At 42.6% G+C, this 16,334-nt stretch overlaps 1 protein-coding gene across 6 annotated transcripts; it reads right to left on the bottom strand.

The window, feature by feature from the left end:
* Positions 1 to 2,698: 2,698 nt before the first annotated feature.
* YPEL5 (yippee like 5) lies at positions 2,699 to 15,311 on the bottom strand. Of its 6 annotated transcripts, none has more exons than XM_017812897.1 (6): positions 15,187 to 15,255; positions 11,935 to 12,068; positions 11,768 to 11,827; positions 11,372 to 11,594; positions 6,480 to 6,652; positions 2,699 to 4,841 (listed from the first exon to the last, which is right to left on the bottom strand). In XM_017812897.1, the coding sequence occupies exons 5-6, from the start codon at positions 6,618 to 6,620 to the stop codon at positions 4,617 to 4,619; spliced, it is 366 nt and encodes a 121-aa protein (XP_017668386.1). In that variant the 5' UTR covers positions 6,621 to 6,652; positions 11,372 to 11,594; positions 11,768 to 11,827; positions 11,935 to 12,068; positions 15,187 to 15,255; the 3' UTR covers positions 2,699 to 4,616. The 6 variants fall into 6 exon arrangements, with proteins under 6 accessions (XP_017668386.1, XP_017668390.1, XP_017668389.1 ...); XM_017812901.1 differs by having other exon boundaries at positions 11,438 to 11,594; XM_017812900.1 differs by having other exon boundaries at positions 11,768 to 11,824.
* Between the last annotated feature and the right edge of the window lie 1,023 nt (positions 15,312 to 16,334).

The raw sequence follows: 16,334 nt of genomic DNA, 5'->3' as shown, positions 1-16,334 counted from the left end.
TCCTCCACATCTTGAATTCCATTACAGAAAACTGGCCATTTCTCAGACAAGCACCAAGGTTTACTTTTGTAGGAACAAGTCAAACAGGAACACAGTCACCTCTTCCAGCAGCACACAGAGCAGTCTGTGCCAAACTGTAGGTATTTCAGGTCCTTCAGAGAGAAATGCCATGTTTAAGAGGCACAGACTCAGTCACCTCCTTTCTAAAAGGAGGACAAATTTAAGATCACACCTACAGTAGCATCAGATGGAAACAGACACAGCACAGCAATAGAAGTGACCTGTGAACAGGGAGGAGGAGGTCTTCCTTCACATCACCTCTGCCCAGAGCAGGATGTTCAGTCAAGCATCATTCCCAAACAACCTCTGCCTAGACTCGAGCACGAGAGATGATAAAGTCACTAATACTCTGCCAGAAAAGCCCTTACCTAGTGAAAGGCTGGCATTAGACTACCAGCAGTTTCACTGGCATCACAGAAATCCATTCAACTAAGAGCAACACTATCAGTAAACAAACAAAAGGCCAGGAGGGAAACGTGAGATTTCTCCCCTTATACTTTCCAGAAATGTACCAGAAATCCTCGTATCAGAGGAGGCGAAGGAAATAACTGTGAGACCAGGAATAGCTCCACACTGTAAAAACAAGGCTCAGCAGCAGCTCCTCTTGGCCACGTAACACATAATGAGACAGACAGGAGCTCATTTTCTTTGGCCATATTTCAGATTTCCTTCAAGAAGAAAAAGGCCTGCACAGGGACATACATTATCAACCAGGTCATACTTCTCCTCACAACTCAAAGCAATCTTTTGAAGTTATTGGGCAATTTTAACTCCAGTTTATGAAGAGAGGGGCCTCAAAATTGCTTAGTTCTTTAAAGGTCTGCATAAACAGGATTGGAGAGCGATTCTTATCAGTGCCCCAAGCAAACTAAAAAGACTGAAGTATTTCATCCCTGTCAGGCACGAGGGAGGCTGCAAAGCCCTCAAGATCCACGGGAAAGCAAGTTTCACTGGATTTTCAAGAAATTTATTATTATTCTAAGTGAAGGCAGGCCGAAGAAGGAAACACAGCACACTATTTCTGGCTTTTGCAGAATGGTACTGCAGCATCACAGCTTATGTTTCTCTTCTAAAATGTGGTTTATCAACCAGCTAGCCTCTTCCCACATCAATGCCATAACTTTCCCAGTCACCTCTTCCTTATACCTGGAAATTGTGTCCTCAACTGCAGCTTTACCTGTTCATCCAGTGATGATCTGCTGACTGTATTTCCTATAGCTCTGACAGACATCTGAGACAAACTTGCCCTGTAAGAATAAACCTGTGTGAGCTGACCACAGACAACCCCAGAGCTGCAGGTAACACCACGTTTTCCAAAAGAGCCACAAGACACAAATGTTGTTTCAAAAGTTTTTTTGAACATCCCTGGAAAGTGTAAGTAAAATATTTTTTCACTCCACGAACACACTATCCAATGTTTTACTCTTCCCAAAGCTGTGTTTTGCTGAAGTGGCAGTGAGCTTTAATGAACTATATCAATTTTGGGTACACCTACAGGATGAGATCATAGTGTGGGTGATGTAAACTCTAAACCAGCTAAAGACTTAGGCAAAAGCCATAGCACCACTGCTAATCTGAGCTGCAGCCTAAGAGCAGAAATTCTGAGGTCTCTATGAACCACTGCACTCTGTTGTGTAGTGTAATTTCCTTGCTACCTTCTCTACCTTGGGCAGCACAGGCACACCATCCCATGCCAGGCACAAGATCGCTGCAGTGGCACATTTTGCTGTGCCAGCCCTTGTTTGAGAATCCCAAGCTACTGCACCACTACAAAACTGCAGTTAATGCCAAATAGCGATGTCTCCTCTGTTGCCAGATGTACTGTAACCAATTGCCTTGTTCCCCACAGATAAGTTATCTGTATTCACACACACAGGAGGAGCACTCAAAATATATGAGGCTAAACTCACCCAGAGACATTAAAGTGATACAGGAGGGAACAGCATTTAAGCTAAAACAGCAATCCAAAGTCTAACTGTTTTAAAGGTTCTGTGGACTTGCCCATGGGCTTTTAATGAATTTACCCCAAATGTGTTTTTCAAATCAAAGACTATGTGAAAAGTAATCTTTAACATCTCACACTTTTACCAAAATGAAGGTATCTTATATTAAGTTAGAAAAGCTCCCCAGGCCCCATTACATCAATAGAATGATCCTCTCACCTTACTCTTCACCTACACACTTAGAAGTTGATCAGCTGCTAGCAGGCTTCTGCCTAACATTTGAGCATAAAGGAAAAAGGTCACAGAACTCCAGATATACAATTTCCAATTCATCAAATCCCAAGTCCTTTCAGAAGCCAAAATGTCAAGTTTCTTGCAGAAAGTGGATTTTTGCTTAGCTCATCTTTTCTAAGACAGGGAAAGACATTTAGCACCCAGAATTCCATTAAATGAAACATTTCCTGTTTTAATTTTCTCTTTAACAGCAGTAAAATGCTTTCAAGTGTCCAAGTGGCACGAAGCTCTACTTGGCACCTTCCAAAATAAACAGAACACTCTTTTGCCACCTATACAGAGAGAAATGCTCATCAACAGCTTGTCACTGTGCTGCGGAAACTCAACCCAGGGAATGAAAGATGGGTTATGTCATTCGGCAGACAGACTCTATGAAAATAACTCTAAAAGAACAGCAAAGATCAGTTCAGGACAAAACATACTTTATTGTACTGTAATGTCAGAAGTACAAGAAAAGTACTGCAGAGAACCATGCTAATGGCGCTTTTAGGGTCTGTGAAGGACAGGAGTACAAGATAATGGGGTACTACTGCACTCAGTGCAAAAACTGATTCATTTGAGGCACAAGTACACTATTGTTTAAGCAGCTTGATTCAAGCACAGCTCTGGTATGTGATCTACTCTTTTCTTTCTATGTGACAATTCTATAATAAAGTTACTTTTACATGAAAGAGGCAGTAGATTCAAGTCAGGGGTGTCCAAATTGCCACTTGGCAACTAAAAAATTAAGAAAAATACTCTGCATAGTCACCCTCCCCATTTTAGTTTCAGATATGGAGCAGTGGCTAGGGAAGAAAAGTTATTCTGAAATGTCAGAGCCCAGACCTGCTTGGTTGGGTGGGGTTCCCCCCCCCTCCTTTTTCTATGTCTGTGGGTAACTTATTTCATGTTGACCACCATTTATCCAATAAGAAAAAAAACACAACTAACTTGTATCTTGGATAAGAAATCATACATATCTAACATTCAAATAAATTTCAGCCCTTGAGATCTTAACTTATGGCTTAAGACACAAAGAAAGTGTTTGGGCACCCTTGAGTTAAGTTACTGAAGAGCATTTTTGCTAAAAAGGCAAGCAAGATCACTGTTTTAAACAGAGCTGACCTCTACAAGAACAAAGCAGGAATCCAAGTCACTAGTTACTACCAGGCTGACATGTACTGCTGCCCAGAAAGATAAAAATGTAACAACACAACGAAAAGGTTCAACAAAGTTGAAAGATAAAGGTTTCAACACCAGAAGCAGCATTTGAAAACAAGCTGTTTAAGTTAATCTTTTCAAGAGATGCGGATTGCATAACTCTAGGCATGAACAAACATGCTGGCAATCTTCTCCTTTTACACAGCAGCTGTGTTTAACATAGGAAGTTCTGGGTTTAAAGAAAGCTACTCGAAGAAGAATTAAGATTTGCAATTCCCTGTCTACTTAATAAGATTAGTAGAGAAAATGAAAAAAAAATCACTACTGAAACAGTAGTTTCTCAGTGGATCCCTATCATTACAAACACAGCTGGATTTGTAAGCAACGCAAGACTAAACAGACAGCTATTATTTTATATTATTACTATGCTCATAAGTTACATCAGTTAAAGTTAAAAAAAGCCAAGCAGTTTTTCCCTATTTCAAGAATAGTTTCCAATCAACACCAGTTTACATGGTGAATGGGACTTCACAAATAAACGAGGAATGGAGACATCTTTGGGTCAAGAATGACAAGAAATAATGGGCTCTGTGCTACCAATCAACCTCAACAAGAATATGGCACATGGGCCAGCCCAAGCCGTACCAACACTGAACCTTTAGCACTCAGCACAAATTCGGATCTCTTTACTTTAGCTAGCAAACCAGTTGAAAAGACTGGGTAAAAAACCCAAAAAAACCTAACTAAAAACTTAAGCCATAAATTGGAATATACTTTTTAAAAAAAAATCTTAAGTTTTAAAATAATTCGATGCTGACATCAGTTTGTGCAAACTAAAAAAAAAAACTCATTGAATTTCTCTCTAACGAAAGACAAATCCCCCAAATATTTTCCTTTTAGCCCACTGTATCTGTAGATACAATCTCAAATGAAAGAGAGAAAAAGTTACAGCATCTGCACAACATTCTTTCTACAAACAGCTGCTGGAGGGAAAGTAAAATATAAACGGAATAAAGAAAGGAAGGTTCCATCTGAAATACTCTCACAATCTTTCCCACTCTGTAGTCCATGAATCCGACTCTGATGCTAAGGTGACAGTGTATGTAAGCAGATTTTTTTGTTGATTTTATTATACTTGAGTTTCAATTGAAGAGAACCTGAGAAGAGACCCAGGTCTCTTCAGGAATTGTCAGATGGAACATGCTCCTCAAATCCTTCGCTCTCTCGGACCAATGCTCTTTCCAGGATGACCCGGCCCTCCTTGTAGCGCTGGCTGTCTTCAGTGGCAAATTCATAGATCCAACCCAGTTTGCTGTTGCAGTTCTTGCAGCTCACATCTCGAACCATGTGGCGGCCAGTGAGCATGACCCGATCCTGAACTTCACTGTATTGCAGATTTACCACCTGATACAAACACACAGGGGACAGGGAACAGAAAGGATTAGTCTGCCTAAGGCAGAGCTCCGTAAATGACAATCAACATTTTAAAAGCAGAGAGCCTGTGGCACTGCATGTGAACTGAAAACTGCAGTGATGTAAGTCAACAGCCCTTGAAAATCTCTTTCTTGAGAAAGTAACACTGTGAAGATATGCTTCACAGGGATGTATAACCCTCACTGTTTAACTGAGAGACATGAAATGCTATGACAAGACATACAAAAGGGCAGAGGACTGTTCAAGTTTGCGTGAGAAACTCCTAGTGAATAGCTTGTAAACTAGTTTATATTAATCCAGTTGTAGCACACGTAACCCATTTCTAGCAGCTGATGTGATCACTTATTCCCAGAACTCAGAACCAAATATTAAAAGAGGTACTTCTTTAAAAATCTTGGGGTGCTTTTGAAATAATTATCTAAGCAGAAGCAAGGCTCAATGGCTGAAAACATAGGCATGAAACGGGCACCTTTTTTTGAATATATCAGCTGTTTAAAAGGTTAGGCAGCAACACCACAAACCCAGGATTTCTTGAAAAGTTGATGTCAGAACCATATCCAAACTGCTGATATGAGATAGGATTCTAAAAGAGAGGATTGCACTGCCTTCTCAGCTTTCCACCTGCCTGTGCTTGTTCTCTCTGCTTCGGATGTAAGGCTCTGACTGCAGAAATGCAAAAGTCAAACTTCTGTGATTAAACCCCAATATCTTACACCAGAAAAATTTGAACTCTTGGATGCAGTGCTTACTGGATGAGAAAGAAAACAGATCCACAGCTCTTTTCTCGCTATGCAGCCTAACGCTTACATGTAAGTGCTACTGACAGGATTCAGCATATCAGAAACCCCAGGGCCAAGCACAGCTAAGCAAAGACATTACTGACACCTCTCTCAACCCTGCCCATGGCTAAATGGCTTTCAAGAAAAAAACAAACCCACAATACACCAATGATTATATGACCAGGAACTTTGCAAGAAAGGACAATAACAATTTTTTCAGTGAGCCTGATGGACAAGTCTATATGGAAGGGCTAATAAATAAATATTACAATTTACTCAGAAGTTATGACTTGCATATTTTAATCTGTTGAATTTGATCAATTAAAAATGTATTAAACTAAAACACACTATTACTGCCTGTAAAAGAGACTGTGGTTCACATTAGTTGTCAGAATACTGTTAGCTTAAATGCATTCTAGAAGTTAAAAAGAATAGTTTTTAGATTTTTTTTTTAACTAAGTAAAAGTACAAACGCCTTTGAAACTCTCTGATAGACACAAGATACTTTCAGAGTGAATCTGAGGTTCATATTACAAAAGTCTCCAAAGTTAAAACTCCATACATTTTGGCATGATGCCTCTATATACACAATCCTCTTTACAGTCTTTCAATATTGCAGATAAACTAATTTAGATAGTTTATCATCAACAGTAAATGTCTACCTTGACTTCAAAGACAGTTGAATAGAACAAAATAAAAATTAAAAAAATTAAAATAGTAATTACACAACACTTTAGCCAAGAAGCTTTTGGCTTCTCTGATGACATTGACATCCCACAAACTCATTTTTCAGAAGTAAATAGCAGCTCCTCCTCAGCTTCTTACCAACCTTGTTAAAAAGAAAGGCTCTTCCTGTGGCGCCGGTGAAACGAGTGGAGATGAGTTCGGAGCGGTTGGTCAGGATCGTGTCGCAGTTTGCACAGGAGAACAGGCGAGTGCCACCAATATGATCCAGAAAAATTCTTCCCATTTTTAGAACTGATGTAAGTTTACACTCAAGACCTGAAAGCAAAAGGAAAGATCATGTACATGTAAAAAAAGGCACAGCAGGAAAAAAAAAAATAACCCCCCCCAACACCCTACATATGGCAGAATATTCTGCAAACCAATTCAGGTAATGACTGCAGGGGGTTCTTTCACAGGTGAGTTACTAAACTCACAGTCGGCCTTCACCCTCTCTCAATTAAGACAAGTTCTTTCCCAAAGTGACCATCTTACAATAAGATGACCTAGATACAAACTAATTACATTAATGGAGAAAAACAAGAACCATGAATGGAAACCTTTAAAATATAGTTCAGACATTTACAGACCCTCTAGTCGACCCTACTGTTCTTCAGAACCTTCTACTTCCTTTAGTATTAAAATTTCATTCCACTATATTCCCAACAACTTGCTCATCTTAGTGAGCACTGGGAAATGTAGCACTGAGAAGCACTGACATTGAGTCACCAATTATAGCTTAATTTTCCCGTGTCACCCCCACGCCCTCCCCCCCTTTTAAAAATATATATTTATTTTGTCACTTCCTCTAAGCTTTGCATAATTTATGACACACAATCACACAACACCACCACCCAGAATGCTGGTATAGCAGCCTGTCTGCTGCACTTGACTTGACACTGGTTTCATACGCATACCAACATAGGAAAGGTTTGGATGCTATTTCACATAATAAACAATCCACCCAGTCTTTACACCAGACAGTATCATATACAAATATTTAAAACTGTCTAATCTAAATACAAAATTCTGTGTCATCCAAGATACTTTCAAAGCTTCATAATTAAAATACCCAAGCAACTCCAATGAGCCAAAAAAAAAAAAAAAAAAAAGAGAGAGCTTAGGAAGTTTAGAGCAGCAGATCTGCAGTACTTGACAATTCAGCCTCTTCACTGTTCAGGAAAATTAAAGTGTCTCACCAACTTTATACCAACTAACAAACTACTCATAGTTAACTAGTGAGTAGGCACAGCACATATCAGCTGAAAACTTAAATCACGAAGGATGATGTAACATGACAAAAGAATTAAATGATGATGTTATTTCCCTTTCACTGCAGAAGTTTTATGACTAAACACCTATAGTTAAACACGTTAAATGTAACTCCATTTATGCTTCAGATGTGGAATCAGAAAAGTGTATTGTCTCTGCTTTTGTCATGCACAGAAACGCAAAGTAAATCTGACACACTGCGTTATTAAAGTTGTGTGGGCTTCACTTTTCAGAGCAGCAGATACTGTGCTGTTCGTAGAGAAATTAATCAGATTTTGTACTCATCAAGTTGAATATTCTAAGTCAAATGCCTTTAAGAAGTGCAAATACCTAAATTAAACTCATTTCAAGTCTTAAGGGATCAGTTTCTTAAAGCTTCCTCTGACATGCAAAAAGCAAATGGACTAAAACATGCACCTAAACACACAAAATTTAACACACTGTTTTTACACATAAAAATCAGAAGTCACTGACATAATGATTTTTTTCCAATTGCTTTATTTCACCACTTTGTTTTCGTACAATGTGCAGCAGCAAAAAGGGTTCCTAAATTGAACAGAGTGATTTTAGCACAGGTTCCTTACAAGCATATTTTTCAAGTCACTATTAATCTTCTGTATCCCATCTGAAGGATACATAAAAATTCACAGCAATGGAATGATTCTTTCCTTTAAGGGTGATATAATACCAGTATCTCTTCTTCAAAAGATAAATAAAGCAGATCTTGAGTCTGACAAAAATATTTCATGGACTCAGCTGAGTGTTAGAGGTGTGACTCCCTGTGACTTGGCTCAAAATACAGAAAGCATTTTCATTAGATTTCTCTAAGCATTATACCTTTCTAATACTCCTTTATCTTTCCTAGCAAGCAAAGGCAAAAGAAAAAATTAAAATGTGAATGGTGACAGAATGAAGGAAAATCAACAGACAATAAGTGTGAATAAACAAGTATCAGTCAAAGTCTCCAGCCAGAAGAAACCACAAATACAAGCAATAAAGGCAATTGTAACAGATATGCCCATAAGGCACTTGGCCTAGCTCCATGTGCCATCCTTACTAATTTTGGATAATGTCGTATTTGTGCTGACTGTGTTGTGGATTAAAAACAATTAACTGATCATAAGTTACTGTAAATGTGGAATCAGCATCCAAAGGCATATTTCTTTCAGGGTAAACACAAAGCTTAGCCTGTCAGTATTTTTAGAAGCTAATGTAAAATAATTCCAAACCCATCCCTCTCATACCAAAAGCAACGCAAACACTAAGCTGGGTGACCAGAACTGATCCATTACACAGACTGCCCTTGCACAGCATGCCATTTTGAAAAATGCATCTAAACACTTAAAATGCAAGTACATCACCTACCTAAAATCATACCTCATGTTACTGCACTTAGAAAAGCAGTAACCCAGAGACGCTAAAAATTAAATTTAAATACTTCAGAAGGGAGCACGAGCATAATTCTTGCAAGCAAGTTAGGAGTCAAAGCAACAAACAAATGTATTACTTCTGGATATGGCACTATGCATGGACTGAAGTGTTGAGTCCTGAAGATACCGAACATTTAAATAAAAGCAAAAATATAATCGAAGATTTAAGGCTGAAAAACCTGCCTAGTAACACAAGGCCTAAAATCTTCAATTATTTACGTTACCCCAAAGAGCTAAAAGTTACCTCATCAAGTATCTAAATGAGAAATAAACTTGCAATAAGACATGGATCCCAACAGAAAGAAAAAGTTAGATGCATTTGATGGTAGCACAAGGCTGTGAGAATTCAGACTGAAGTCACAGCAGAATCTAACAAACCAACTGGTCCAACATTTCTTCAGAATACAGTGCATAAGAAAATGTATATTCTTGAAAACAATATACATTTTAAAATTTAGAAAATTGCATTCTACCATCAGCATTATAACAGTCAAAACAATGTAGATTTTGCATATTTTTCTTAAGAAACTGTTAAAATACTGTAATCTTACTAGAATGTCTAACTTTTAAAAAATAACCTCTGCACTTAACTACCACCTGGTAGACTTCAGTCAACATATATAGCACTCTACAACTACCTCAGTCCTTAGTTTTGATTGCTACAGGATTTCAATGAGTCCATAAGGGTCCAGCTGGAGTGCTGTAAAACTAGTCACCTTAAGTCTTTATGGTACTGCTCACAGTAGTTAAAAGGAGGAAAAAATTACAAAATGACTGCTAGTCATTTGCAGCCTTCAAATGCCACACTTGATCACGAACTTTCTAAACAAGCTAGCATGGAAATTTTGCCTTTTCCTCTCCTACAATATCAAAAAGTTAATTTCAACTTGGAATATTTTCATGCTCTCCCCTCCCGTTTCCACCCCCCGCTCCCAGCTGAAAACATAACGTTCACTTATCGGACGAAATCAGAAGATACTTGCTGTGGATAAAGACTCTTCCCTCCTTATGTAAGGATCCTGAATCCTGTAGGGTATACTCACTGTGCACAGGAAAAAAACATAACAGCACAACAGAACAAGGGAAAGCAATTTTCCATTGCTCTCAGGCTCCTGTCCCTTACATACAGAAGTGGTGTGTATGAAGTCACCCAAGATAATTGTAATTTTTCTTTCCTATAGTTTCACTACCCATGTAAAAGGTGCAGGCGTCTATTTATGTTCACACATACATAAATGATCTGAAAAAGCCACTTATAGGCAGCTTCTATAGGCAGTGGGAGGGCTCTCTTAAATGAAGAGAAGCCAAAGAATTGTGAAACATTAAAGCATTTCTAAAGCTTAAGATCCTCCAAATAGGGGGAGGAAAATGCATTAAGTGCATTTACCCATTCATCCACTCTCTACACTTAAAAACAGGGAAAATAATTTCCATTGAATCAGAGAGCCAGTCAAGTCCTTTATTGCTATTTACAGCCCCAGAAAGTGACCCTACTGTATCATGCCAATTCCATCATGCTACTAGCAGAATTTTCCGAAGCAGTGGACAGGAATCTTGGTTATTCACAAAACCAAATGTGGAAGAAAGAACAGATTTTTTTGGCCTATGATTTCATTTTTAAAATCAGCTAAGCATTCTTCGTTGGGCGTGTATCAGTGATGAAGTCCTAGTGATTCTGCCTTCATGCAGATTACCAAACACAAGTCATAATATTGAACACAAATTGTAATAGTAAATTAATGGCTGCAATGTAAAAAAGGAAGACTTACTTTCACTAATGGGATATATATCTATCACTTCTCAAATGTCCACAGTTCCAAGACACGTGTACTTTTGTGAACTGAGAGATGATGACACTGTCAATATTCAGCACCCAGACCACCACTATCAACCTGCATTCTTGAGAGCACCTTTAGGAGAACAATCAATGATAGCTCACATTACCTATCTAGCCAGGCTTGTTGACAGTGCATTATTTTGACAGTACATTATTCTGACAATACAAACCTTAACACTACTTGTTAATCATACTGTGAATCACTTCCTCCCTGCATGCCTCTCCCAGTGAGTGCATGGACAGACAGGAAACACAGGCACTGTGGCTGAGTGCTATAATATGTATTCCTAGAGCAGTAGCTCCCAAACTTCCACCTCTCAATGTTGATTTCAGCAACACTGAGCAACAGCTGTCAAAGAGCTGACATTCAACAGCTTAAATTTGGCTGCTGTCTGCACACAGACCTGAAACCACCTGAAGCACTACTTGGTTGGTATTTGTTCTACCTAATCTACCTACCTTCATAAGCAATGATGAACCAAAAAGTAACATGAAGAATTATTTATTAACATTTTTAAAACTAACAGTCAGTGTTTTCTCGTCCCGGAATGCATCTCTTGAAGCCACAGGACCATCAACACTTGGAAGAGCCAGCAGGCACTTTCTATATACACACTGGAATGTGGATATTTCACAGGAGGAGCCTCAGTGTTGCTTCAGCACCATCTACTGCGTCTCAGATCTACAACAGAGAACAGCTTCTAGTTAAAGGACAAAAAACTATGACAGCCTGTCTTCCACCATTTCACCAACTAAAAATTTTTTCCTTTGTGATCAAATAAGCACTCTCTACCCCATGAAACAGACCCTGTGCATTTCCCTAGGCACAGTGAAACATTCTCAAGGTGTACTTACTCTGGAATCAGGCTTAAACTTCATCGTCGCATCTCAGGAACTGGGCTTAAGCTTCCTCTTCTCGTGTCAGAGATGGACAAAAGAGGAAAAAGAGTTCTTAGCAGAGCTACACAAGGCCACACATTGAAGTATCACTGGGTAAGCAAAAAATAAAACTTGCTCCCTACCTTCCCGGGTTTCCGCTGCTCACAGGTGGGGGTGCATCTGAAAACACACACGTGGTCAGTCTCTTAGGAGGTCTGAGATTCAACTCTGCCACCAACTTCTGAGGCTGTCAAAGTTAGCAGGGCCTGGCCTCTGCCTACATGCAGAATTGAAACCACCACATGTAGCCAAATTCGAAGAGAGAAAGTGAGCTGGAACAGTATGCTGTGCTCATTAGAACCATCCAGCTACTGTAGCAAACTGTAAAAGGAATGTAATACAGTCCAATGACTGAAGAGGCTTTGGCAAAGCAATGAACAAGCTGCCTTGCAGGATGCAAGTGCAAGTTGCAGTAGTGTCATTTTGTATTGCAAGTTGCAGTTGTGTAATTTTCTATTGCAAAGTGGTTTTTTTTCTGGGTAAGGTGAACGCTGTGTTGGGATACTGGCATTTAAATACATTAACATTATATTGGTGCAAGCAAACACTAATAGAGGGCAGTTTGTTTCAATTTTACAAAGAGCAGAGCCACACAGATGGGTGCTTGTTTCTCATACAGACCCTGTATCTCAGCATCTCCCACAGAGTAACTTACACCCTCACAAAACTCTTGCTAGATAACATAATAAAGTATTAGTTGACAAATGGCATCAGACTCAGATTAATTTTCTTTCTACTACACCGCGTCCAAATGCAGCAACTATTCCTGTTTCCATGTTTCTTTTCCCTTTTCTCCTTCTCCTCCGTTTTCCTCTTCCAATTCTTCCACAGTTTTTAAGAAAGCTGTATTTCTTCGTTTTGTAATAAATTTATTGTTATACTAATTAGGCAGCTGAGACAACTTCCTAATCCATTCTGCAACTTTCAGAAAGCTAAACTAATTTCGATTTCCTGTTTTCACTGGTCTTAGCACTGAAATGATACAAAATTTTACCCAAAGATATTACTGGTTTCACGAGTCATTAAAAAAAAAAAAATCCAATAAACAACCTTTAAAGAAATAGTGTAAAGTCAGCTATCATCCAGACTTTCAAACAAACTATGTACAAGTGGCAGAAAAGGTGCTAGTATGCTAAGTGCACCTCAATAAGAAATTTTTATATTAACAGAAAAAACTCCTAAACATAGGTAAAGCCTCCAAAACTAAAAAGAGCCTTGCTAACAAACAAACATCCACAATGCCCAGGCATTTCACCTACCCATTTAACAAGGCATTTTTAAGTTAAATCTTGCTTAGGGGAATTAGTATTTCAGCAAGAGCTGGGCAACTCAAGATTTCAACACAGGTCAAATGACAAACACGAACCAATGACTTAAGTTTGACAACACCACTTCAAGCTCGTGATGATTACCAGCAGAGGGAATGTTAAATACACATACATAAATACGTGTACACGTGTACAATTCTCAGTCTGAGACAAGTAACAAATCAGGCCTGTTCTTGTCATATTCTCTACTAGGCTTCGAGGTACAGTTTCTGTAGTCCTCACACACTTCGCAGCCCCACCTGAAACTCACTCATCATCATTATTAAAATCTATATATAAACAACAAGGTCTGCACCTCTAAGTCAAACGCTTCCACAACTACGGAAGTGAAAGTAACAGATGACAGAAGCCCCCGAATAGTATTTTTACAGACTAACATTAGACAAAGAGAGCAGCACTTAAAAACAGACAGTTTTGTTTGTCACAAACATGACTTGAACTCAGCTATCCAGAATGAGTCTATACATAAAAGCATTATATATATAGCAGCTATATATAGTCACGGGAGGGAATGTTTACAACTACAGAGCAAGTTCCCTTCCTTTCTGCCATCAGTCACAAACATCAGTTATGTTAATGGTTAATCTATTGCCATTATTTGCTAACATCAACAACAGCTGCTCTGCGACACCTACCACCTTCGGAAGAGCCCTGCCCCGTGTTTCTCTCTCAGAAGACGTGTGTACTTGCTTGGTTGTTCCCTCAACCTAACCCTGACACCAAGTTTATTGTTTAAAGAAACTAAAAGCAAATAATTTATTAAATTCTACGACTGTATCAGTCCAGAGGACGGCCTTTATTCTTAAATAAACACGCTGGATTAATCTAATCTGTATCTGCTTGCACAGTAGAGCTAAGGGCTGTGCACAGAGTAACAAATGAACTAGACAGACAACAGTCTTCGCCTTCCTTTTTGCTTGGACTTAGAACCTTTCTGAGAGGTTTTCCAGGGCGGAAAAGCCCTTGCAAAATATTTCAGCTCCCTGGGAATCCATACTTCCACGGGGAAAAAAACCAACCCAGCGCTGACAGGCGAAGCCGCCTCACTGCTAGGCGAGCCGCGAGCACCTCCATAAAGCAAACCATCACCACCACAGCTGGATTCCTGAGAGCTTCCCGCGGGAATGCCCTGTCCAGCGGGGACACGGGGAGCGGCCGAGCCGGCAGCAGCTTCTCACGGGGAGGGGAGCGACGCGTGAGGCGGCGCCGCCACCCCCCGTGCGGCCGAGCAGGGCGGTTCAACCCCCGCGTAACCCTCCCCTACCCCCGGCCGGGGCCCGGTGCGGCGCTGTGCGGGGGGCGTCGGTGCGGATCCCGATCCCGGTCCGGGTCTCGATCCCGGTGCCGGTGCCGCGCACACACAAAGCCGCGCGGGGGCGGTCCCGGGCCCGGCCGTCACGGGGGCGCGCGCAGCCAACCGGGGCCGTCCCGGCCCGTCCCCCCCCGGCAGCGCAGGAGCCCTGACAACAAACAGCAGGAAACAGCTGACGGGGAGGCACCGCCGCCGCCTCCGCCGCGCCGAGGGGCCGTGCCCGGGCCCGCAGCCGCCCTCCCCCTCGCACCGAGCCGCCCCACCGCCCCCTCTTCCCGCACCGGGCCCGGGCACGGTCCCTCGCCCACCCGCTCGGGGCTCCGCGCAAGAACTGGCCCGAAAAGTTGCCCGGCGCGGGGCCGGGGGAGGAAGTTGTGTCGGCGGCGGCGGGGAGGGGGTGTTCGGTGCCGGCCGCCGCCGGGAAGGCTGGGCGGCGCTGGGAGGCACTGACGGAGGAGGGGACGCGGTGGGGGAAGGCCGGTGCTTTGTGGCGGCGCCGGCGCGCAGCGGGGCCGGCAGGGCCGGTCGCTACCCCTCTCCGCGCCGCCGGACCGGACCAGAGCGGCTCGTCCGGGGGCTCCGCCGCGGCCCGACAGACACAGCGCCGCGGCGCACAGCGGCGACCGCCACCTCCCTCCCCAGCCGCCCCGGCCTCCCCGGGCGGCGCGGGGCGGGAGCGGCCTCCGCGGGGTTACCTGGCGCCGGAGAGCAGCGGCGGCGGCAGCAGCTCCGTGCCCGGTGTCTCCCCCGCCCTCCACGGCCCCGCCGCTCCGGATCGGCCGCGCGGCTCCGCCCCGCCGTGGCCCCGCCCCGCCGCTTGTCAATCAGCGCCACCGAGGCCCCGCCCCCACGTCGTTGCAACGCCCCCGAGTCCGTCAATCAGCGCGGCGGAGGCTCCGCCCCCCCGCCTCGCGCCCCGCCCCGGGTTCGCCTCAGGGTTGCGACCGGTGGGACGCGGCGGGTCAGGGAATCATGGAATCGTGGAATAACAGAAGCATAGAATCACCAAGGTTGGAAAAGACCTTTTAAGATCATCCAGTCCAACCGTCCATCGAGCGCCGCCACTGTAAACCCCTGAACCACTAAACCACATCACACAGAGCCAGATCCAGACACCTCTTGAGCACCTCCAGGGATGGTGACTCCAACCACCCTGGGCAACCTATTCCAGTGCCTGACCACCCTGACAGTGTGGGTTTTTTCTAGTAACTAATCTGAATCTCCCCTGCCTCAGCTTAAAGCCATTTCCTCTTGTCCTCTCACTGCAGGCACGGCAGAAGAGACCGGCCCCCACCTCACCACACCCTCCATTCACGTGGTGGTAGAGAGCGATGAGGTCCCCCTTCAACCTCCTCTTCTCCAGACTAAACAAACCCAGCTCCCTCAGCCATTCCTCATAAGACATGTTCTCTACACCCTTCACAAGCCTTGTTGCCCAGGGATTTGGCCTGCCCTGGCAATGAGCTTGCCCACGCTATGGGGCCCAGGAGGGGTTTGAGGTGGGGATGTCAGCCACATCCCCACCTCAGTGAAGCTGTGACTCATGCTGATTGCAGAGTTTCAGGATATTCAAGTTGAAGTCTTTGCTGGATGCCTCAAACACTGCCCACGGTGGAGATGAAAGATCAGAGAAGAATGAGGGAAAGGGTTTGTGGCCCTTTTTGGTCATTGATTGCTAGAGCTATCAGTTCCCTGCCAGTTTTAATGGTTCAGTGCTTACACACAGATTGCCTCCTTGACAAACAAAGTGGTCTTGGCCAAAACAAAAGGAAAAAATCCTTTTCAGTTGTTAGTTATGAAAAAGAGGTGCGAAAAGCTGTTGTTTTCCTTCTATGAGGCGAGC

This window comes from Lepidothrix coronata, unplaced genomic scaffold (genome assembly GCF_001604755.1).
Source record: "Lepidothrix coronata isolate B3197 unplaced genomic scaffold, Lepidothrix_coronata-1.0 Scaffold38, whole genome shotgun sequence".
NCBI lineage: Eukaryota > Metazoa > Chordata > Aves > Passeriformes > Pipridae > Lepidothrix > Lepidothrix coronata.
The sequence above is the reverse complement of the archived record's forward strand: the minus strand, read 5'-3'. Positions and strand labels throughout refer to the sequence as shown.